Consider the following 23,782-nt stretch of genomic DNA (forward strand, 5'->3'; position numbering starts at 1 on the left):
AGATCACTGCACTGCCCTGCAGAGCCTGGCAAAGCAGGACAGCACAGGCTAATTCCCATTTCCCTGGGAATCCAGCATTCCCGGCACCCAGAGGGCTCCTCCAGGCTGGGCTGGATGATCCTGGAGTCTCTTCCAGCCTTAATGATTCTTACACAAGGCCACACCAACTGCACAGAAGAGATGCCCATGTGCATCACCTGCAATCACAGCCCTGCTTTAGGAATTCCTTCCTACCAAAGCAGTGGGAATTCCTGGATATGGGAGCAGACAGGATGATTCAGGGCTGTTCCCAGCCCAGGACCGAGCTGCACTGACCTGTGGCGTTGGTCTGCACGTAGATGATCTCGCTCTTGGCGCCGTACGTGCGCCGCTCGTCGGAGAAGGTGACCAGGGTTTTCACAAACACTGCATACTGTGTCCAGGGCTTCAGGCCCCTCAGGAGCCACCCTGGCTGGGCCTGGGCTTTGGGCTCGTTTGAGCGTGGTGGGGGATCAACATCCACGACTGTCCAGCTGTTGGAGCCACAGGCGTCCTGGCCGTCGAACTCCGTCACGTTCTGGTAGGGACTTGAGGAGAGAGAATCAACAGAATCCTCAGTCAGGCTCTTAAAAACATTTCTAAAGGCACACTGGAAGTTATCACCCTTTACCCTTCAGAGAAGTAAAATTAACTCACTGAATTTATTCTGAAATGGAGGCATTGGGAGCTTTGTTACTTAGGTCTCCAACAGCATCACAGAGCAGGATCTGTGCCACACATGACCCCAACAACTAAATCCAGACTGATTATTGTCAGCTTTATGAAAATCAGCTTGGTTATCTTGATTCTATAAGAATCCTTCTCACCTCAAAGGGGATAAAACCCTCAGCATCCCATGGAGATGGTGGGGAGATGAGGAACTCCATGGTTTGAGTATGTGTGTCTAGAACAGCAGGAATAACTGAAGTTTTTTAATTTTTTTTTTTAATTTTTAAATTTTTTAATTGCTCTTAAACAAAGAATTGTGACTGTGCATGAGTTAGAGATCTTAATGAACACTTTTATAGAAGAGTACTATTAGAAACTTTAGTGAAGGAGCCACAAAATCAGAGAATAAAGAGCTTTGCCTGCAGCAGGTTTAACATGCACCTTTCAGTGGCAGCCCAGCAAGGCTCTGGGACCTGGGGAAGGGTCACTTACGCCTCCTTGTAGAACAGCATAAACCCCAGCAGGTCACGGAAATCTGGGGGCCAGTAGGGCTCCCACTTCAGCAGGATCTTGTCATGAGAAGTCCTAATGGAAGAAAATTTCAGCAGTTCGTTTTCACCTGTAACAAGTGAGAAGTGACAACAGTTTCATTAATGCTGAAAAACAAAATGTTCTGTTTTTAATTATCTTAGAAGTTCAAGATAAATGTGAGGAATACTGAGAAGAGCTGTCCAGTAAAACTTTATCTCACTTGGCAGCCATTCCTACCTCAAATCAGTGGCTGGTGTTGGTGCCCTCGTAAGGTTAAATTTTTCTATGATTTCATGAAAATTACTCTGTAGAAGAGCTGAACTAAATTCTAAAAGTAGGAAATCTAAAGGCAACACATCTCACAATTTATGATCTGCACAGCTGAACCCAGCAATATGGTTTGCACAGAAGGCAAGAGGCCACAAAAATGAAGCAGAAGAATTTCCAGCCTTGCCCAGGAGTAGTGAGGTCCCTCTGCCAACAGGAGGGTGTTTGCAGGAGGATGGAGCTCCAGGGACAGGGTACAACAAGTTTTGTGCCCCCAGCCCAAGTGGCTCTGGCTGAATTTGCTATTCCTGCTGCAACAGGAGGAAGAACATTCATTTCACTGGCACCATATCCAGAACAAACAGGGGCTTTTTTTTTTCCCCTATTTTTTTTTAGTAAACAGGATGCTGCCAATGTGAAAGCTGGGCTTGAAATGTAAAAGCAAACAAAAAGCCAAACAACCTGGCAAGCTGTGGTTTGAGGTGGGGGTGGCACAGACACCAGCTCAGCAGGGTGAGGGTAAAGCTGGCAAAGAGAAATGCAACTGTCTCCTCCAGCTGCCTTCACACCAAACAGCAGCCCAGGAGCTGCTCACAGCCACAGGCAGAGCTGCATCTGCCCAAATCCAGGTTCATCCCCAATGTGGGAAGAGTTTTTTAGTGTCCCATGGGAGGAGATGAACTTTACAGACAGCTGATTCCTTGTGCTCCTTCCCTGTGCCCAGGCTGGGGCTGTGATGCCCCAGAGGCTCCCTGTGTGTTTTTCACTGGTCCTGCCAGTTTCAGGTCACAGCCATTGCATTCCCTTCTCCCACTGTGCTGGCCTGGCTGCTGTGTTGATATGTGGGAAACTTTCAGCTGAAAGATCCTCACTTTTGAGGTCTGTTCACAAACATCAATGAGGGGCAATGAGGACTGGAGCAGAGATCACAGAACCCTGGAATGTTTATGATGGGAAAGGACCTTGGGCTCTTCTGGCAGTGCTGTCCCCAAAAGCAGAGGGACAGTGAAGCCACAGGATGACCCAAGCTGCCTGCAGGTTGTGAGCCAGGATCTGAAATCCCAGTTCAGTCAGTGCTGGGATTTTTGGTGGCAATCCCTGCCCGAGCATCTTCCAGATCACAGCACAAGTCTGGAACACTGCAGGGATGGGTCACTGCCCTGTGCCCATGGCACCTGTCCTCCACAGAGCAAACTGAGCTGCAAGGGGCCCATGAGCACCTGCACATGCTCCTGTTCCTGTGTGCAGGGGAATCTCAGTGGGGCTGAGCAATCAATCAGAGCAGAGACCCCACCAGCTCAGAACAAAGCTGGGTTTTTCCTGCCCCTGATTCCTTCCACAGCCTGGTTTAGCACACAGCCCTGGTACAAACAGGGAAAGGGACACAGAAAGGGAACAAACAGCAGGACTGGGTGCAGAAGGACTGCATTTATTGCAGTATTGCTGCCAAAATAAGTGTCTGCAGAACCCCATCCTCAGTAGCACAACTTCAGCGAGAGCATAAAGCCAACCCTGTGCTGTTTGCTGACACAGGCACTGTCTGATCATTTTCCTGAAGAAAGCTGTTGGATGAAAAACCTCAGGGACACTGCAAAAATTGTTGGGAAATTTTCCCTGCCTGTTGTCATGGCAATTGCCTCACGTGGCCGCAGGGATGGGTGGAAATCCCGTTTCTCCCGTGTTTATTCCCTGTCGCCTCATGACATGGGAAAAGCAGATTATGACTATTAATCAGGTACTCAGCAGTAACACAAAGTCCCAGCCTGGGCCGAGGTTACATTGTGCTAAACTCTTCAAAAAGACACAATAAATGCACTCCCAGCCCCAAGAACCTCCCAGGGCTGTGTGGGACCAAGGCTGCCAGAGGGAGATCCCGTGGCACAGTGACAGTGTGACAAGGGGCACATCTGCTGCTTCACCAAAGGGATGAGGACAGGCCATGGAAAAACATCCTGGGCTGGGCTGGGAGCAACAGGAGTATGAGGAGAGCAAGGCAGAGGGAGAGGAAAGGGAAGCAGGGCTGAGTTCTGAGACTCTTACACGAGGCCTGATCCCCGTTGGTTTTCAGGGCTATGTCATTCCTCTCCTGGCGCCCCTTAGTCCCAGAGATCTCTTCCATCTTGTGGATTTCTGACAAGCACAGCTTGGGATTGTAATGGAAGAAGAGTTTGCCCCGTGCAATAGTGAGGTTGTGTTTGCTCCAGTCCCAAAGCTGGCGGAGATTCTGGTTGTCCAAGGCATAAAAAGAATAATTCCTGAAAGCAGAAGAATAAAAACATGGGTTGGGAGGGGATGCATGAAAAGCTCTTTTTACACTAATCCAGACACCAAAGAAAAATGAATGTAAATTGTCTGCCCTGGCAGGGCACAAGCCACGGGCAGCGGAACATTTAAAAATAACTTGGGAATTGTTTCCCAATACAAATCACCCTGATAGAACTGGCACTCCTTGTACTTCAAAGCATTCAAACAAAACATCATTTGAGAGGACTCACCCAGCTTCGAGTGTCTCTCCTCTAATCAGATGGAGTTTCCGAAAAAAAGAGAGAGAAACCAAGGCATAAGAGCGGCGAATTTTTAGGTAACCTGAGATTTCTTCTATCAAGCCAAGGTTTGCTTCCAGCTCAGCTGCTATGTTATCTGCAGAGAAGAAAACATTGGGAAGAGTTTTCTGGTATCACAGAGAGAAACACCCACATCAGAGCCCAAACATATTAAACAACTGCTTTATGTTAATCCACGAGAACCTGCAAAAACCAATTAACAAAAACCACCAAATGAAAGAAAAACCTCTGCTTTGTGCTGATTTCTCTGGGTCCCTCTAGAGAAGCAGAGCCCCAGCTGGGGGCAGGTTTTTTTCAAATTGATCGATCTTTCTTTCTCTCTTCCTTTCTTTCTCTCTCTCTCTCTTCCTTTTTGTCTCTCTCTCTTTCTTTCTCTCTCTTTCTCTTTCTTCCTTTCTTTCTCTCTCTCTCTCTCTTCCTCTCTTTCTCTTCCTTTCTCTCTCTCTCTCTTCCTCTCTTTCTCTTCCTTTCTCTCTCTCTCTCTTCCTTTCTCTCTCTCTCTCTCTTTCTGCAGGAGACTTAGCTGAGGGGGAAAAAAAGCATCCTGTTTTTGAAGATACTGAAGTGTTAATACTTCATTTCTAAATTCATGGCTGGGGGAGGACTACATGTAATTTCTCCTAATCACTGAATACCTAGTTCAGAATTCTGGGTACCAATAATCTAAGGAAACCCACTTTGAAAATTATTTTCTGTGTTGACACTCAGTGTTGACTGTCTTGCATGCCCGTGCCTATTGCCAAAGCCAAGGCTAGTTTTTGCTCTCCCCTTGCCCCCCTGGCCACTCACTTCCCCCGCGGATGTTGATGACCAGGCTCCCGTTCAGCACCGTGCAGCCCCGCAGCTCCTGCGCCGATGTCACCGAGTCGATGGTCTTCTCCTTGCCGAAGTCACACACCTTGGGGCAGGGCCCTGCACAGGGAGTGCAGTGCAGGCTGCAAAACAGCACAGCAGGGTGAGCCAGCAGGGCCCAGCAATGGCCAGCAGCAGTGAGGAATCTGAAGTGAGGATACACCATGGGGCTCACTCATTAGCAACTCCAAAGAGAGTCATGGAATGGTTTGGGTTGGAAGGGACCTTAAAGCTCACCCCTTTACACACCTTCCACTGGACCAGCTTGCTCCAAGCCCCATCCAAGCTGGCCTTGAAAATAACTGCTGATAAATTTAAATGGGCTTAAATTGTCACTTCCACACTTCATACACAAATCATTTCACCCTTCCTACATAATAAAATGAAGTGACCTGAATTATTGTGAAGAGGAAGCTGGCCACAGTGCTGCCCAGTGTTCTCCATCCCAGGGCTTTCAAATGACAAACCTCAGCCCAATATTCATCTCAAGATCATTAACCAAACACACAATTTATGAGTGGAGAGCTGGCCTTTCATCTGGGAATCCTCTGATTGAGGACTGCACACAATGCTGCTTTAAAAAAGGCAAGAATGTGCTTAGTGCTCTGGGGAAATACTGCTTGAATAGCATGAGCTGATGGCTTGCCCTGGTCACACCACCACAAGAATGTGTTCCCAACTAGTTCAGAGAAAGAAAAGCTCTAGGAAAAGCAGGGAGCAGAGCTGTGAGATCCCACTGGCAGCAGCCTGGAACAGCACAGGAGAGGCCACGGGGCTGTTGCACAAGCAGCACAGCTACTTTGGGGGATGCTTGTTTGTTCTTTGGAAAAACAAAACAGGAAATGGCATAAAAAGTCCTGTTAAGAGTGAATTCCCTGAAATTATTATGGCAGCAGCAAATACATGCGAGCACAAAGTGACCAATATTCATAGGAAATCTGACTCACCACAATATAGAATGGTATTGAGGGACAAACAACCAAGTTTTCAGTGATAAACAGCTCAGCAACATAAATTATTTAATTCCTTTATCAAAACACCCTGGGAATAGACAGAATGGCTGTTCCCTGCTTTGATTCGTGCTACACTTGTTTGTTACATTGTGCGTTTATGTCTGGCACAGCTTGAACCTGCTCAATGAAAGTAATTACAGGGATGAGGGACAGATATTCTGAGAAAGAGCACTCCGAGGACGCTGTGCTCTCTTCATTAGCCACGACCTCTCCCTGCTGTGCTTTTCCAGCCCAGCTCCCGGCCCGAGGCTGCTCCAGAGGGGAGGCAAGCAGGGCTGCTAAAGCCCCTCTGTGCCTTCCAGCTGGAGGATGCTCTTCCTTGTCCTCTCTCCATCTCCCTTTCCCACTTTCTCCCAACTTGAGAGGAAGCAAGCGAAGCCAAGCGAAGAATAAACTACCAACCCATGGCAGGGAGAGCTTGAATTAGCAAGGAATTACTCTGTAAACCATATTAAAGCAAACCAGGTGATGGCCACAACCCCTCCAACGCCAGAAACTCCTCCTGGCTTTGACACAGCACCCAAACGCCGTGTCCAAAGCGGGGGGAAGAGCCCCAGGTTGGGCAGGTACTCACTTGCTGGAGTTCATGATGTAGCCCGAGGGGCACTCGTGCACGCACTCGTTGTTGTGGATGACGTGGCAGCCCGACTCGCGGGCGCTCCGGCACTTGTTGTGCAGCTCCTGGCAGAAGGCGAAGGTGACGCAGCGCCAGCCCTCGAAGCGGTAGTGCCCGGGGGGACAGCTGCCCACGCAGCGCCCCTCCAGGTACAGGTTGCGGCAGGCCACGCAGCGGCTCGCGTCGTTGGGCGCCGTGCAGTCACCCAGGCACTCGCTGTGGCAGCACTGCCCGTCCGGGGTGCAGCCCTGGGACTTGCAGGCAGCGGGGCAGACTGCGGGGAAAACACAGGCAGGGTCAGGGGAGAGACTGGGAATGGGAGAATGGCATGGGGAGAGACTGGGAATGGGAGAATGGGCATGGACAGACTGGGAATGAGAGAATGGGCATGGGGAGAGACTGGGAATGGGAGAATGGGCATGGACAGACTGGGAATGAGAGAGACTGGGAATGAGAGAATGGGCATGGAGAGACTGGGAATGGGAGAGACTGGGAATGGAGAGAATGGGCATGGGGATAGACTGGGAATGGAGAGAATGGGCATGGACAGACTGGGAATGAGAGAATGGGCATGGGGAGAGACTGGGAATGGAGAGAATGGGCATGGACAGACTGGGAATGAGAGAATGGGCATGGAGAGTGTGGGCATGGAGAGACTGGGAATTAGAGCATAGGCATGGGGAGTGTGGGCATGGAGAGACTGGGAATGGCATAGTCTGGGCATGGAGAGACAGCACGGGAGAGATTTGGCATGGGAGAGACTGGGCAAGGAGAGCATGGGCATGGAGAGAGTGGGCATGGAGAGAGCGTGGGCATGAGAGCATGGGAATGGAGAGCATGGGCATGGGGATTGTGGGCATGGAGAGAGCTTGGGCATGGGAGAGACCGGGCATGGGAGACAGACTGGGAATGGAGAGAATGGGCATGGACAGCCTGGGCACAGGTGACCCTCTGAGGTCAGAGCTGGCACACCTGCTCCTGCTTGCCTTCAGAGCTTCCTCTGCCAAGGGGCAACCATGGAGCAGAGGCATCTGACCTATCTCCATCTCTCAGTGTAAACTCTGCCCCATCTCCACCTTTCACTGTCAATTCTGCCCCATCTCCACCTTTCACTATCAATTCCACATTTTATGAACATTTTTGAGGAGTCTTATCACTCATCCTCACACCTCATCAATGCTCATCTTGAAAAGAAATCTGAGTTTTCCTGTTCCCTCTGTCCAGCACTAAGAGGCTCCAGGAGAGCCTTGGTGATTCTGATGTTATTTCTGAAGCTCAGCAGTGATGTGACTCCACAGCAAGAGCTTCCCACCCTGGGCTCAGCCAGTTTCAGCCAGAAGATTCTTGTTTTTCAGTTTTTTAAACTGAAGTTTCCTACAGTAATATTGCAAATAACATGTCCAACAGCACTTTTACACAATCCTTCAGCTTTATCAGGATTTGCTTCCCATGTGTCTATCACTCTGTCCCTGCTTTCCTGGAGGAAGCCCTGTACCAAGATGAGCTCTTCAGTGACTCTCCCAACAAGTCCACAAAGAAAGACACCCACAAGTGTTATTGCTTGAGGTTTTTATGGTTTTCTATTTAATTACTCATTACTTAGTGCCCCACAACACCTTTAACAAGTGGTTTGGGCTTTGAACTGGAAACCAAGCAGAGCAAACACGGTGAGTAACCTAACCTGGGGAGGAGCAGGATGAACAAAGCCAGGGGAGCTCCAGGGGAAGGACAGTCCTGCCCCTCAGCATCTCCACACTCAGTCTGAGAGGCTCAAACAAGGCTGAAATTATTAAATCCAACTCTGTGACCCAGAACACACCATGGAACTTCATGTCAGGAAAGAGAACAGAGCTGAAATCAGCACCCCAAGAGGCAACACCAATGCCAAGCAGGGCTTCAGCAGCAGGAAGAAAGGTTTTAGATGGGGACAGGGACCTGGATTTATCCTCACAGCCTTTGAGATCCAGCTGTGAATTGCCAAGATCAAGACACCCCCCTGTCCTCACCAAACCAGTGTTCTGTCTGAGGAACACCTGAGCAGCTCCTCTTGCCTGAGAAACAGCAATAAATCCTGAATTAACACATCTGCCTCAGCAGCTCCCAGCTTTCTGTCCAATACTCAGTGTCCAGGCAGGAGGGACTTTATTTGGGGAGGTCCTGACACAGCAATGCCCAGAGGTGAATTTTCTCTCTAATTTCTGGTTAAACCTGAGCAGAGCAGCAGCTGAACATGGTCTGGTTTACCCAGCCAAAGGAGCAGCATGTGGCATCCACAGCACAACATGTTTGGATGGTTCAGTCCCCAGCTGTGTTAGGAAGAAAATCCCCCTCTGCCCCAAGTTAGGAGATTGCAGAATTAAGTGTGTTAAAGCTGTTAATGCCATTCTTGGAATAAGCAGCAGTAGATGAGGTAGTAAAGATGAGAAACCTCTGGTCTGATAAATCCCTTGAAGAAATATGAAATGGATAAAGCTGAAATTTTTACACAAGGACAATTTAATCTTAAATATCTTACTCCTTCACTGCAGGTATTTTCTCTGTGCATTACTCACCCATTACAAAAAGCACAGGAATGTATTTCAAATTTATTTCCTTTCAGGCTGATGAACTTTATGCCCTTTTCTAGCAACAGGTCTTATTTTGTGAACCTGTCACAAATAGATTGAAATGCAACAGCCAAATAGCAGCAACCTGCAGGTAACACCTTGCATTAGACTAAATATAAAATGGGAAGCTTGTTTTAAAGCCAGATTTTACATGGATGTTTTAAATGGTTATACATTCCTTACCAGAGCATAAATGAGCACAGTCTAGCAACAGGTGTCCTGCAGTTTATTAGAACAGAAAATTCCAGAATTTAGTCCAAAACACTATCAAACTTACTAACTGCAGCCTGGAATATCAAGGTTTATGAACAGGGGGAAAGGCTGGGCTGTTCCTCCCACATTCCCCTGAGACAGAGATGTCCAGCAGGGAATCCTGCAGGTTCTGTTTGGTCCTGGAGCAGGGTCAGCTTCCAGCTGGGAAGCAAAGCACTGCAGCAAAAGCAGGAATGGTTTGTGGGAGCTGCCAGCACAATTCCCAGTGTTCCTCACCAGCATTTCCTCCACAAGGGAGTTTTCCCCTGCCTCTTTCATGCCCAAGAACTACAAAGTCTCAAGTATCCAAAACCCAGGATTTGTTTTCCAAGGAGCAGACAGGTAATTGGGAAAAGCCAGCACCCATGCAAAGCACCCGGTGACACATGGCACCTACTTAACATTCTGTCACACAATATTTTTATTTAATTTGTTATGGAAACTAATCTTCAAAGCCCTGTGCTTATTTACACATTTTGAACTCAGCTGCAAGTATTCACAGGGCAGAAACGGCCTAAAGTCTCCACTCTGAAGGTTTTCAGAAGATACAATTAAACTATTTTTAAACTGTTCTTAACGTTTCTCTTTTTCCTGTTCCACGAGCTTTTGATGTCTCAAAGACAGCTCAAAGAAAGCAAAGCACCCAAGGCAACAGCTCTTTTTCCACTAAGCACTCAAGACCAGAAATTGTCAATCACCATTTTGTGCAAATCCTCATTACCCAAGATCCTGAACAGATGTCATGACATTATCAAAGTCTGCATGCTAGAGAACACCTCAAGTCGTGTAAAACGTCTCCAGAGTATCTTCACTACGGCTTTTCACAACTGTTACTCCAGGTTCTGTGACTCAGAGGGTGCAGAAATACGGGTTTTGTTTGGGTTTTTTGCTGCTCAACACTGAATAGGTTTGTGCACCTCGTTACCTTTCTCCACCAAGGTCTGTAGACCCCAATTATTGCCATGACCACAGAGATTTGCTTTTTTACACAAAAGCTTGGTTCCCCAGGGAATGGTCTTGGCCCCAAGGCTGTCAGAGCTCCAGGAGAGTTTGGACAGTGATCCCAGGGATGCTCAGGTGGGATTGTTGGGGTGATCTCTGTGGGACCCCCCAGCTCAGGACATGCTGTGATATTCTAAGGTGTCCCTTTTGGGAGCTCTGGCATGTAGGGAGGCTCAGACACGACACCCACAACCCCCAGCCTCTGCTTAAGGCTGTGGGAGGTTTTGGACACGGAAAAAAAACGACTCCCCCCATTCTTCACAGAAAGTCCAAGGGGAACTCCACAAACCCAAGCAAGGGCACAAAGGAACAGCTGCTGTGGGCAGAAGGCACCACAAAAGCTGCTGTGGGGCCATGCCAAGCTGCCCAGCACAGCCACGACACCTTCAGCACATCTGGAGCAGCTGGGAGCTCAAATCCCTGTCCCAGAGCTGCCACCAAGCCTGACACTAAAAACCCGGCGAGCAAGGCAGCGACACCAGAGGCTCCAACCTGCTGCTCCAGGGGGATAAATATTTAACTGGCTGCTCCCAGGACTGAGGAAACAATGCCTGCTCCAAAGCTTTCTGATTAGAGATTCAAATGGACATTTCTTCGTGCTGCTGAGGCCCAGCTGGGGGGGGACAGGCGGCTGCAGAGTCAGCGCCAAGGAATTTCCACCTCGGATCGCTCCCTGCTCCACTTCCCGTGCTCCAGGTGCAAACAAAACACAGGGGCTGGAAACACATTCCGAGCCAGCACAGGTAACCTGGGGATTGGTGTTTAACAGGCAAGTCAATTAAGCATTAAGCTGTTAAAAACTTTGGTGTTAGGTCTTTTTTTCTTGTTTTCTGTTGTTAAAAAGGTGATTTGTCTGAAAAAGAGGGGGAAAACACCACTCAGGATAAATTTTGTTGTTCCTTTGGGATTCTCTGCCAGTTTTGGGATTGTCTTTGGGTTCCTTTGGGATTCTCTGGGTGGGTTTAAATAGCAACACCCTGGGTGAGTTGAACTAGCTGTTCATACAGTAAGAGGAACTCAGTACATTAAGGGCAAATTCTAAACCATGCATACAAACATCAAGATGCTGCACACGTGCTGTCCAGGCACCACATGGGTTTGGGATTGATTTGTTGTGAATAAAAGTGATATTTTTAGGGTGCAATAACAAGCCCTGTGTGTGGGGGGGGGGTCAGTGGAGGCAACCTGGGCCACCACGGTTCCCTTTGGCCACCACGAGTGTCCAGCGTCCAGCGGCGTCTCCTCACACACCAGCTCCTCTCCCCTGGCTCACACAAACTCTATTCTGATTACAGACAAGGCAATTAGGAGGCTCCAGATCCAACGGGAGTCCAGGACACAAAACAACTGCGGCAGGAGAACCGCCCTCAACCTCAGCCAATGCATTTGCTGCCTGCGCAGGGGAGGCATCCAACCCAACCGCCGCTATCTGCACAAGGCAAACACTTAACCCTGCCAGCTCCACCAGCACCCAAACCCTCTGCAATGCCATCTCATGCCATCTCATGCACTGAAGGGCTGGCATGGGCTTGGCAGCGTTGAGCTGTTTGTAAGTGGAGGGGAAGGTGGCGCTGGCACGGCTGAGAATGGCTCGTTGTGGCCCTGGCATGGGTTGGGACCATGGCAAATGCCAAAACCCAAAGCCAGAACCCCACAGAAACAAGATCTCAGCTCCCTCACGTCCTCGTGGCTTTTCCCCCTCCTACTGTACATGTAGATGTGATATATAAATTTATCCCCACACACACACAGAGTCCTGCTTGAGTCACGGCTGCACAGGGAGCTGGAATTTCATTTCCTAACGGTGCAATGACCTCTGCAGCAATGGGTTCTTGTGGTTCTAAACAAAAACAAAACCAACAAGGAAAGGGAAAAAAAAAAAAGGAAACCCAAGGACTAATCACCCCCGGCAGTAACTCCTCAGTGTGTTGCAAGCATGTGATCTTAATTTAGTACTACAGAGCCTGGGCTTGTTTCCTGCTGCAAGTGCTGAGCAGCACTGCTGCTATGGAAATCCATATGGGTCTTATTCCTCATAAAATCATGTATGAAATCCTGTTGTACACACACAGTATTTTTCACTTGATCGCTTTTGTTCTTTCACTCATTCTCTTCCAGCCAAGACTCCTAATTCAGGCAGATGTTAAGTACCATTTGTCCTATAAATGTAATTTTTATCCCTAAACCAATTTTTCATTTTTTCACTCATGATCATCCACTTTCTTGTGAGCATTTATTTGATCTGAACACATCAAGACAACACCTAATCTCAGTGCATTAATGTATCATAAGGCTGAGAACAGCCATTAAATTAAGCAAAACTGTATCTGGTGAAGACTAAGTAAAAAATAAATCTGAAAGAGAGGATTGCTGCAAGAAAACCAACGTATTGCAAACTCCACTGCACTGTGCCTTAGTCCTTCAATTATTCCTTCATGTCACAAGAGTCCAAAGAGGCAGAAACCTAAACCCCAAACCCCACCAGCAGCAGAAACGTGCCTGGGAGGGACAGGGCTGGAGAGCTCCAGTGGACTGTAAAAAGCACAAGGACTTTTGATCGCCTTGGTGACAAACAACAGCAGCTCCCCAGCCCTTCCTGAGCCTACAAAATAAATGGAGTAACTAGAAGAGGAAAAAAACCAAGAAGTTAACACAGTGATACCAAAATCCTGCTGGCAACGCCCAGCGTTGGCCACAGTGGTCAAGCAAAATTCAGGAAATAATCACAAGATGCTCAAGCAAATTTGATGTCACTTATTCCCAGAGCTCAGCTGCTCTAACAGCTCTCATCCCTCCCTTTTCCCCAAAGACAACCAAGGAACAGCCCTTCCAAAAGGCATCCACTCAAGTGCTGCAAACCACAACAAAGGGCTGCAGTTCTCAGCACCAGCTCGGGAAGGAGCAAGTGCCAAATAAATCCCAGATTTTACAATCAGCACTAAAATAAAGTGTTATTTATAAAATAAGATATTACAGTACATAATGCCATGACCCCTCTGAACTGTGAGCTGGGAACGTTAAGAGGTCTGTATTTACACAGGAACAGATAAAATTAACTGCAGGTGCCTCCCTTCCCATGGACAGTGACTTCCAAAAACAACACACTTGCTACAACGTCAAGGAAACTCTTCCCATTGACATTTCTCAGGACAACATTACACCTCTTATCTCATCTATCAGAAAGGACAAGGAAAAAAACTGTTTCTCCTCCCAACCCTTCCACAAATTACGTGCTCGACCGGAGCTACATGGAACGTCTCAGATATTCCGAGCCGGGGTTCGGCCGCTTCCCGCCAGGAACAGACAGAGCCCACGGGGATGCTGGACCTGGGAGGATCAGCAAATGTGAGCCCAAACAAGATAAAAGAGTTTGGAGCCATGTGCCACCTTGTCCTGTGATAGTGGAGCTCTGTGGAAGGAGTTGTTGAATGGAGATACGGGAAAGGTTGAGCTCGGCTGTTTACAGAGGAGAGGGGCAGATAACAGGAGATCTCTCCAGAAACAGCCTCCTCTGTGCCAACCTTCTGCTGTTTAAACTGAGGAGTAATTCTTTATCTTCTGCACTACACCTGCTGGTGGGGCATTTTTCTGGAAATACATATTTACTCCAATGTGAATTGTGACAGGCAATATGGGAAACGTGGGACGAGTTTACGTATACGGACACATTTCACTCATGGAATATATAAAATATATGTAGGTCATGTCAACATGGTGAAGCCTGGAGGAGTCATCAGCCTTCAACTGTTGACCTTCAGTCATTCATTCTTCATCTCCTTAGGAAGTGACAGCCTTTGCAAATGAGCTTCTGCAGCTCCACACCAAGGCACAAGGCAGGGCTCAGGGGTGCAAATTCAGACCCCATGGATGGAGTCTGACAAACCAGTATCATCTCTTGTTTTTGGGGACAGGACTTCTTGGGCTACAAACCTCAGCTATGGAAGGCCCTCATCTTCCACTGAACCCTCAGGACAGGCTCTCATTTTCTTGGATTTTTTTAGACCTTTCTGTTTTCCTTAAAGGTTTTCACTTCTGCTCTACTCTTCACAGAGAGAACTGGATGTTTGCCCCCCAAGTATCCCTAATATTGCCCAGTCAGAACAAAGATCAAAGAAACATTTTCCTTTTTTGCATTTTAAGCAGTGGTGTTCACACCACGGCTGCAAACCCCTCGTGAACAGGACTTACAGAGCAAAGCACCTCACTCTGAAAAAAAAAAACTGAATTACTAAAGAAATTACAACTCAAGACTAGGTCTGTTTTTATTCTCCTGGCACCTTTCAGTCGAGCTGATTGCCCATGCAGGTAAAAACAACTTGCAGAAATCAAGCAAAGCTGTTGGCCATTGAGACCAAACTACCAAAACACAGAGTTTGATTTGAAAACACAGCAGCAACTGTTAAAGGTGGGACAAGTGTCACAAAGGGCACACCAGGATAGCGACCAGGAGCTGTAAATACTTTACCCAGTGCCTACAACAGTGCTGTTGTGCCATTCTCTGGCAAGCAGGTCAAGCCTGCTCCTTGTACTTTGTGTTCAAAATTACATGGCAGCTCAGTGTAAGGGATCAGAAATAACCACCCACCTCTGCTTGGCAGATGGGTTTTTTTAATATGCCAGCCCCAAAACTGACACCACATCTTTAGGCAAAACATTGTACTTCATTCTGTACAGAAGAAGAGACAATTTGTAATTTACCAAGACCAGAATCTTCAACATTAATTTGGGGCATTTCCCTGTAAAGCTTTGATTGTAATTTTAATCACAACAATAAAGTTGTTATTTTGTTGTTATGGTTTGTTAAATTTCAATCTTTATTACAACCCAAGGATTTGGTGTTATCATCCAACGGTTGATGCCACCTGGGAGCCTCCTGAAAGCTTCATGTTAATATTTAACTATTTATTACTCTCCAATGTACAGCATCTTGTAAACATCCCTGTTCACTTTAACCTGCTCCTGCCAAAGCTGCTCACTCACTGCAACCCCAAATCACAGGAAAGTGGTCCAGGCATATCATGAAAATAAGTGATGGTCCTTGAGGACCATCCCAGCTCAGGACATTCCACAATTCTATGATTCTAGAGAGAAACAGACAAATGGAGATACACACAAGGACTTGGTGATGGTTTCAGACCAAGGCCCATCTGATTTTTCCAAACACAGGTTATTACTTTTACCTACAAAGCCCATCCTGAAAATAAGGAGCAGTGACAGGATCAAGGCACGAGGCAAAGCATCCAACTCTGCTTTCTGCAGAGATAAGGGAGGGACAAGATTCCTCTCCTCAAGGCCACGGGGAAGGATGTTGTAGTAAACAAGGCATGAAAGAACGAAAGCTATGCTGACACGTGGGCACGAGGAAAGATGGAATTTTAGATACGTTATATAAACATAATCCTGACACAGAAAACAACAAATCTACACCAAAACAGAGGCACAGTTTGCAGCAGGAATGGAGCTGTCCATGACTGAGAAAGGCAATGGAATGGGCGGAAGTATAAGATTAACCACAAGGAGATTATGCTGATAACTAATGATCTACACAGAAATGTCAGGCAGAGGTTAAGATTTTAATCTGGGCAGATTTCATGGCGAAGTCATGAATTGTAAACATCGATACTGAAACCCAATTTGTGCTTGTGGGTGACGAGACTGAGAACAAACAGAGAGGGAAAAGGAAGGGGACTCACTCCAGATCCTCCTTCCTTGTTCCAGATCCTCCTTCCTTGCTCCAGATCCCCCTTCCTGCCTCACCTCCCAGAGAGGATGGGGAGAGACAGAAAGGCAAAGAATCATCTGAAGGCCAGCAAAGAAAAGTGGATTTTCCTGGGAAGCAGAGCCAACTGGCTCTACCAAACACTTTTTTTTTTTCTGAAATTACCAAGGTGCATGGACTGCACAGTCACTTAGCCCAAATCCAGGAGCACTGATCCATCCCCCACTGTACTGTGCTTTCATACACTTCACAGGTATCAGTTTTTTCTGAGCCTACAGTAATTTCTTCCAAAGTAATGTGGAAAGGAGAAATGGAAGCAGTATCTTGTTATCCAGCATCAAATCCATCAATCCTGTATAAAATTCTCTCAACTCCTCGAGTCCTTGTGGCCTCCTCAGCTCCTGCCATTCCTCTGCTCACCCTCCCCTGTTTGCCCAAAGCTCTGTGCACGCTTACCACGGTTTATTTCGAGGCAAAAGAATTTCCTTAGCAGGACTGAAATAGATACTGTTTGCCTGCAGAGCCAAGCAATGTGCAATGTATTTTTATTTACTACTCGCCCTCGTCATCCTTGGCATACCAGCAATGCCCATTTTCAAGTAATTCACTGTATATGAATATGTGGCACTGCACAAATTATCCAGCTTGGCTCTTCCCAGATATCCACTGGCTTAACAGCTTCTCCTTACAAACACACTGATCCCTGGAGTTTTTTGTGACTGTGCTACATCCCTTTGCTGCTCTAACCCAGATGCCAAATGAGAAATGATAAAAATGACCAAAAGTCACACAAACACAACCCTGAGGAAAACCAAACGACTGGAGATGAGTACAAAAACCATTAACTAAATTGCACAAGCCACCCTTGGAGGCCATTAATCTATCTCTCCTTGTAAATTATGCAAGAGAAAGTTGTAATCTGAAGGCATTTAATGCCAAACTAGTTGTGCCATCTCAGCAAGGCCAACACCAGGGGAACTGAATCATCCAAAGTTACACTGAACTCAGGGGAGATCTTGGATTCTCAATCCTCCTTCCACAATAGCTGATGGCTTCAACAGTCAATGGTCAGAATTGTGAAAATTCTGCTTTATTTCACACTCTTAAAATAAAACTGACTGCCACTGAGGTCACAGGGAAGTGCAGGAGTAGCAAAAATCCCATTATCCATGGGTGAAGCTGGGCTGGGCCATCAGGACCAACAGGATCTGCTGACATCCCCCACCCCTGCAGGCGTGTGCCACGGTGCTAAAAACCTTCACTTTATCAGCACAGCACTCAGATATGGTCTAATCAGCAGCTGCCATCAGCATTGTCCACTGCAGAGCAATTAGGATTATTCAGAGCTCTCTAATTGATGCCACAGCCACGAACCTGCAGATCCTCATGGGGCAGCTACTGGGTGGGAATCACCTTACAATGGAGAGAGCCCTCTGGGGGGAAAAAAATGACACAAATCAGCATTACATAGCAAGAAAAAGAGATGGGATTCCCCTCTACAAGTAACCTGAAGCTGTATCAGTTTCTCCAAGGACAAAGAGTCTTTTTCTTCACCAAACTCTGGAAGTTTTGAGTCTCAGAGCTGCTGGCACTGGAATGAATCTGCCAATGGAAAGGAGCCCAAGGAGTTTTGGAGATGCCACCCAGTCCATCCATCTGTCCAAGGCCATCTCCAATACTCTACCTAAGACATTTCTGATGGTTGTTTGTCTAAATCCATCCTAAAGTTAAATTTTGCCTCGAAGCACCTCCTGCACCAGCTGAAGATTATGGAAGTGACAAAGTGGGGCTCAAACTCTGTCAGTGCCAGGAAGAGACTGGCAGCATCCCAATGCACATCCAGCACTCTGAGAACACCCAGAGCTAAGCAAAACTCCTGTTTCAGCTGATTGCTGAGTCCTGCTCAGCCTCCTCCAGCACCAAAACAAGGCGTGGGTTTGAACCAGAGCCACTCCAAATCAGGCTCTGGCTGGAAGGTTCCCACAGCTGAGAGAGCCACTGGCAAATCTGAGCACCGAGAGACCCGCAGCACGTCTGAAAAACACAATCTGGAGTTCTTTTTGTTATCACAGATTAGAGCATGTGGAAAAACAACAGCTCTTCCCTGGTGCTGGTGAGCGTCACGAGGCTGCTCCTCCTCTGGCCGCCGCAGCCATGCAAAACACGGCGACGTTTTTCTTATCACACCCACCAAACTCACACACTGTACAGCCTCAAAGCAGAACACTGCATATTTCCCAGAACAAAAACTGACGTTCCATGCAGATACCCAGCTCCAATGGACTGGTTTTGTGGACTAGAAACTCGATATCCTAGCACTGAGAGAGCAGCCAAACACTACAGGAATTATTTAAGCAGCTCTGGAGATAAGGTTATTGGAGTGTGGAAGAGAAGCCTAAGGAGATCTACACATGGCATTTATTTTGTTAATTTAATAATTGTAGAGATGCTGATGAGGTGAGAAGTTATTTCAGATAAAGCACCAGTTTCTATATAAACCACTTTATCCTTAAGTCTCCAGGTAAGACTGTCCTGTGTGCTAGGCTCCCCTTGCCAGGAACAGTGCTCAGATTCCCAGAGCCTAAAATCCACAGAACTGAATGAACAGAGAACAAGTTTATTGAGCTTTAAAGGCTTCCCTTCAAGTACTGTTTTAAAACAAAAGCCTTATTCCTTTAAGCCCTGTTAAGGCTCCACTGGGCGAGACTTTCAGACACTCAGACATCACACTGAGCAGCTCCATTTCCTCTCTGGCTTTTGGGAGCTTTTGAGGGGTACTTAGAGGGAGCTCTTGGACTCCTCCATCCCAAACTGAAGCTGTGTAAACACATCGGTGTGATCAGCCTGACTTCAGAAAGATGACATTCAGAAAAGACTGAAGACCAGAAAAAAACAGTCCTGCTCATTTCATTAAACCACTGCTCCATGTCTGCACTACCCAGAGAATAGAATTGGATTGTCTTTGCAGAAAAGACAAGAAGAACATTTGTCTGATACTCAAATTTTAATGAATCCTTTCATTGCTCATGAAGTATTAAAATCCTTGCAGTGCTGTAACGCGACATGAATGTGCTTAATGAAGTTGAAAATGGAAACAGAAAAATGCTTTGTTATCCTGTGATGCCTGTGGAATTGCACATGCCTTATTCCTGGGAAACCAAAACACAGGGATAAGGCTTCCTGCACAATTCCTGAGATTTTCTAATCAAGCCCACCTTCAAGTGCAAACATTCTTTATGTACTTTATCAATCATAAAACGCTGCTGATACGACAGAGTTTGTCTGGAGCCTCTGTGTGAGGGATTTCCCAGTGCCCAGGTCAGTGCAATAGATGAAACTTGACTGTTTTGCTGCAGGTTGCTGAGTAAATTCTCAGTTGTTACTGCAGATATTTCAGAACAAACAACTCAGAAGCTGATGATGTCTCACTCACATTATTGGAAGTGACACTGCAAAGTTCAGCAGCTCTGCCACAGACCCCAAATAATCCATCCCTGGAAACCCAGTGTCAGACTTGGGCTCTTCACATCCATGGGGGGAATCAGCCAACAAACAGCCCCATTTTGTGTCACCAAAGTGCCAAGTGAGAATGTCACATCCCACCACCCAACTCCTTTCTCTCAGGGAAGGAGTGTCTGCTCCTGCACCTCTGGAACACTGTGGAGAGCCCAAGCTCCTGCCCTGGGCCCTGCTCACGGGGTTAGAGCCTTGCAGTGCAGCTCTCAGCATAATTCAACTCCTACAGATCCCAAACCAGAGGAAAACATCAAAAATTGGGCTGGAAATTACAGCTACACAACTCCAAACACGCCAGCTCCCCTGCCCTATGAACTTTCCCTGCCTCACACCCTACATCCAAACAGACTTTGTTTTGATGAACACACTGGGACCAACCCCCTCCCTCCCTGCCCCAGACAATTCACATTTTAAAAACCACTAAATAGGAATCATGCCCAGGGGTCAGACCAAAGTGAGCTGAGAGGAGCACGAGGGAGCAGAAAGGCAGGACCCAGAGTGGCTGCTCAGCTTGCAGGTGTTCTCTCTGATCCCTGACAAACCTGCTCCCTAAGCTCCCTTAACCCTGACTTTAAAACCATCACTCTTGTGCTGTAAGCTGAGCTCAGGCTCAGCTCATCACATCAGGGTCCTGAAATTCCAGTGTGGCCACACACCAGTACTGACCCTGTGGGAGCCCCAAGTGACCAGTGCTCAATGTGTGCAGCTCCAGAAGCCTCCAAATTGCACTGAGAACAGACTAAAAAGACCTTGCAAGTCACACACTCTTCATCAGACCCATCTTGCTAAATACCTGCCACCCTCTTATGCCTGTGAACAAGGAATAATTCCTGAGAAGGGTCCCAATTCCTGCCAGTGCATCAGCAACTGCAGAGTGGGAGCTGAGCTCTGAAAAGCTGAAGCTGAGTTATAATTCCAGCAGTAGTTCTTGGCATTCTTGGAAAAGGGCAGCTCTGACCTGATACACAAGATTAAAATCACATTTCTCTTTCTGGAGTGCACCAAAACCACACACACCCTGGGTTCTTTAAAAACATGCTGAAGAGAATTAACCCCAACATTCTGCTGAATGCTATTCTAACTGGACTTTCCAACCTTTTGGTGAAGGGATTTCCTTCAAAACATCATCTTCCTCAGAGCCTTCACCCCTCAAGGTGCCCAGGAGACAGTGAAATAAACACAATCTCAAATTAAGGAATTCCTGCTGAGGGTACAGAAGCTCCTTCTTAGTACAGAGCATCCAATTCCAACAGTGAAACTTTCTGGACAAGAACAGGTGCTGAGCATCCTGCCCTGTTCTGTCAGTTCAAACCCAGATTTACAAGGAATCCAGACTCTTCATAGAAGCCATGAAAGCACTCAGCCAGTATTTAAGCACTGCATGGAGCCAAAGTTGATTCTCTGTTTGTTTTCCATGTCACAAGCCAAAAGAAAAGCCAGGCCGACAACCTGCAGCGACGTCAGCCCGGTGCCCCCCAGTACCCTCATCCAAAACACAGAGATAAAGACAAGGCAATGGCTGGCATCCAGATCTCCCTGCTCACTTATGCAATTCCAGACAAAATCTGGGCTCAAAGCAGGAGCTGGAACAGCCACAGACTTGTCCCAAGCAGTCAATCCCAGCCAGGACCCCACAACTTCCCCTGACCCAAAGTTTTTTTCTTTCCCACCTAACCAACAGCTTTAATTAAGCAGCATAAACATCCCAGTAAGTTCATTCACATCCCTCAATGGGAATTTGCAGACAATTATAGGATATAATTGGGAAGCCTAATCATTGAACTTGTACCCAGCTATTGTTACAAGCTGAGAGGAGGGTGAGTGTTGCTTCCTCCAGGACACGCTGGTTATTCCCCAGCTCTGTCATTAATCAAAGGTCCTGAAATCCTCAACCTTTCAGTCAGCAACAATCTGTGCTGGTCACACCTGGGGGGGTTTTGACCTTTTTTTTTTGTGGTTTGTTTTGGGGTTTTTGTGTTTTGTTGGGATTTTTTTTTTTTAGTATAGTAATTATTTACAGAGGCAATCCCTGTCAAATCCAATTCCTGATAGGGAAAGATGTTTCAGAGAGCTCTGCCAAGTGACATATTTCAGTTGGTCTGCTCACACACTCTGAATGCACTTCTTTGTACAGACCCAACAGTTCACAATCCCTTCACAGCCTTGAATAACAAAGATTTCCAGTCCCTTCCCTGTAAAATCAGAGACTGTTTTCCCATCACACAGCTTACATTTATTCTGCTCATTTTGCCTAAATCTGGGAAGGGGCATCAGAATTGCACTCAATGTAGAATATTTTTACAATAATTAAAAGATTTAAAATGCAGGATTCCATGGCCCTGCCTCCATGAAGGAGGTGTACAGGGAAGAAAACATGCAGAACACACAAACTGGCTAATTTCCCATCCTTGCTTACAGCACCTAAGCACCCTGAACATCCAGCAGGATTTGCTCTGAATGAAACACATCTGCTCCTCCCTGAGCAAACACATCACAGCAGGTGAACCATTTCCTGCTCTCCCATTCATGCATTACCAACATGTTAACTCTGTCACTCACTATTATTATTATGGTTTTTTACATTCTGACTTCCCCCTTGCACACCCAGACAGCAGCGTTTTCCAAAGAATGTCTCTGCCAGGTCTCCTGGCTTTTATCTAATTTTGCTTTTGTTTAAGCAAAAAAAGGTAACTTGGAACTGCTCTTGAAGGGGAGAAAGTTCTACCTGAAGCACCCTTGGAACTCCCAAGGAGTCAGGGCTGAGGATCAGAATTTAAGAACACTTTGAGTATTCTCAGTGCTGAACCACTGCACTCAGGAACTGAACTCCTCTCAGCCTCCTCAAGGGCCCAGACACCAACCCAAATAACAAGTGTTATGGAGAAAGGTGAAAGAATTAAAACAGCAGCTTGAACCAAACAAGGTGAAAACTTTCCCAGGTTTTATCCTATCAGCAGCAAAATACCTCTTTGCCTTGACAAGTCTTTTGTACAGGAATTCAGATCTCTTAACACTGGGGAGGAATTCTCTGTATTTACTGTGTATTTACATTTCTAAAGATGACATGGGTCAGACAGCTGCTTCTGAAGTGCTGGTTGGGAACTGGGGCAGAAAGAGAAAATCTTCACTTCCCACCCCCAAATTTAAGTAAAGATGCAGCAGTGAAGAACCTGATGGAACATCAGCTCAGCTGCACATGTGGGGATTTCTCAGCAAGTTGAGACCCTGCTATGGAAATCCCACAGCCTTGCATCACCCCAGCTCAGTGGAGAAAAGCTGCTCCAGATCCTTCTTCCCCAGTTCTGTTTGGTGCTTCCAAAGGAGCATATCCTTAAACAGCCATTTGTTGGAGGGATTGTTTCCACCCCTTCTCCCCCAATTCTGGGCTGTATCACAACCCCAAGCACCATAAATCTCTTAACTACTCTTAATAAGCTCAAGTGAATTAGTTTAGGATGTCTCAGTGCTGGCAAAGTGTCACCACTGCCCCAGCTCTGGGCCCTCAATAAAGCTGGAGCTTGGCAGGGTCAGCACAGACACCCCAGTGAGATTATCCGGTGTCAGCTTCCATCTGGCATTTGTCAGAGCAAGGGAAAAGAAAAAAAGCAGCCCTTATCAGATCTCCAAATAAAAGGAGCACTTCCACTTCATGTAGTAGCAACTGGAAAAATTTCCTTTGTGTTTGAAGCTTTAAAAATATCTTTGCCCTTGAGGTTGGCTGGGTCTGCTCAGTGCTTCGAGACCCCTTTCCCATACAAAGGTAATAAAACCAAGCTCATGGTTACAGAAATTCCCAGCACATAAAAATTACAGGAAGCTGTTGCTAAGTAATATTTCTACCTAAGTAAACATCACAAAGTGTTTCCCACACACACCTCTGAACTTTGTTATTCAAAGCTGCCTTGAAGATGTTCAGAGTTGCAGAATTTCTGCTGGCACTGGTCTTGCTGAGAGTGCTCAGTGCTGTTTCACAGCAGTTGAAAGACATTTCAGGCTGAGCAATGTTTTTCTCAGAGCTTTGTTGTGCTGCTTGTACTTGGGAACAAAGCAACTCCTCAGTTCCTTACCTGTCCCTTATCTGTCCCAGAATTTTCCCCAGATAAATCACAGGGAAATTAAAGAGAGATCCTGTTGCATCCCTTTGTCTCTAGACTTGT

The 23,782-nt window shown here is 46.8% G+C and overlaps 1 protein-coding gene across 2 annotated transcripts in view; it reads right to left on the bottom strand.

Moving 5' to 3' along the window:
• Positions 1-23,782, bottom strand: part of INSR (insulin receptor) — a 58,774-nt gene that overhangs the window by 17,763 nt on the left and 17,229 nt on the right. For both annotated transcript variants that reach the window (XM_056512957.1, XM_056512958.1), the window contains 6 exons: positions 6,489-6,804; positions 4,839-4,984; positions 3,981-4,125; positions 3,526-3,740; positions 1,180-1,306; positions 316-566 (listed from right to left, as the gene is read on the bottom strand). In XM_056512957.1, coding sequence (XP_056368932.1) covers positions 316-566; positions 1,180-1,306; positions 3,526-3,740; positions 3,981-4,125; positions 4,839-4,984; positions 6,489-6,804 — 1,200 coding nt within the window. The remainder of the gene's footprint in view (positions 1-315; positions 567-1,179; positions 1,307-3,525; positions 3,741-3,980; positions 4,126-4,838; positions 4,985-6,488; positions 6,805-23,782) is intronic.

This window comes from Oenanthe melanoleuca, chromosome 28, assembly GCF_029582105.1.
Source record: "Oenanthe melanoleuca isolate GR-GAL-2019-014 chromosome 28, OMel1.0, whole genome shotgun sequence".
NCBI lineage: Eukaryota > Metazoa > Chordata > Aves > Passeriformes > Muscicapidae > Oenanthe > Oenanthe melanoleuca.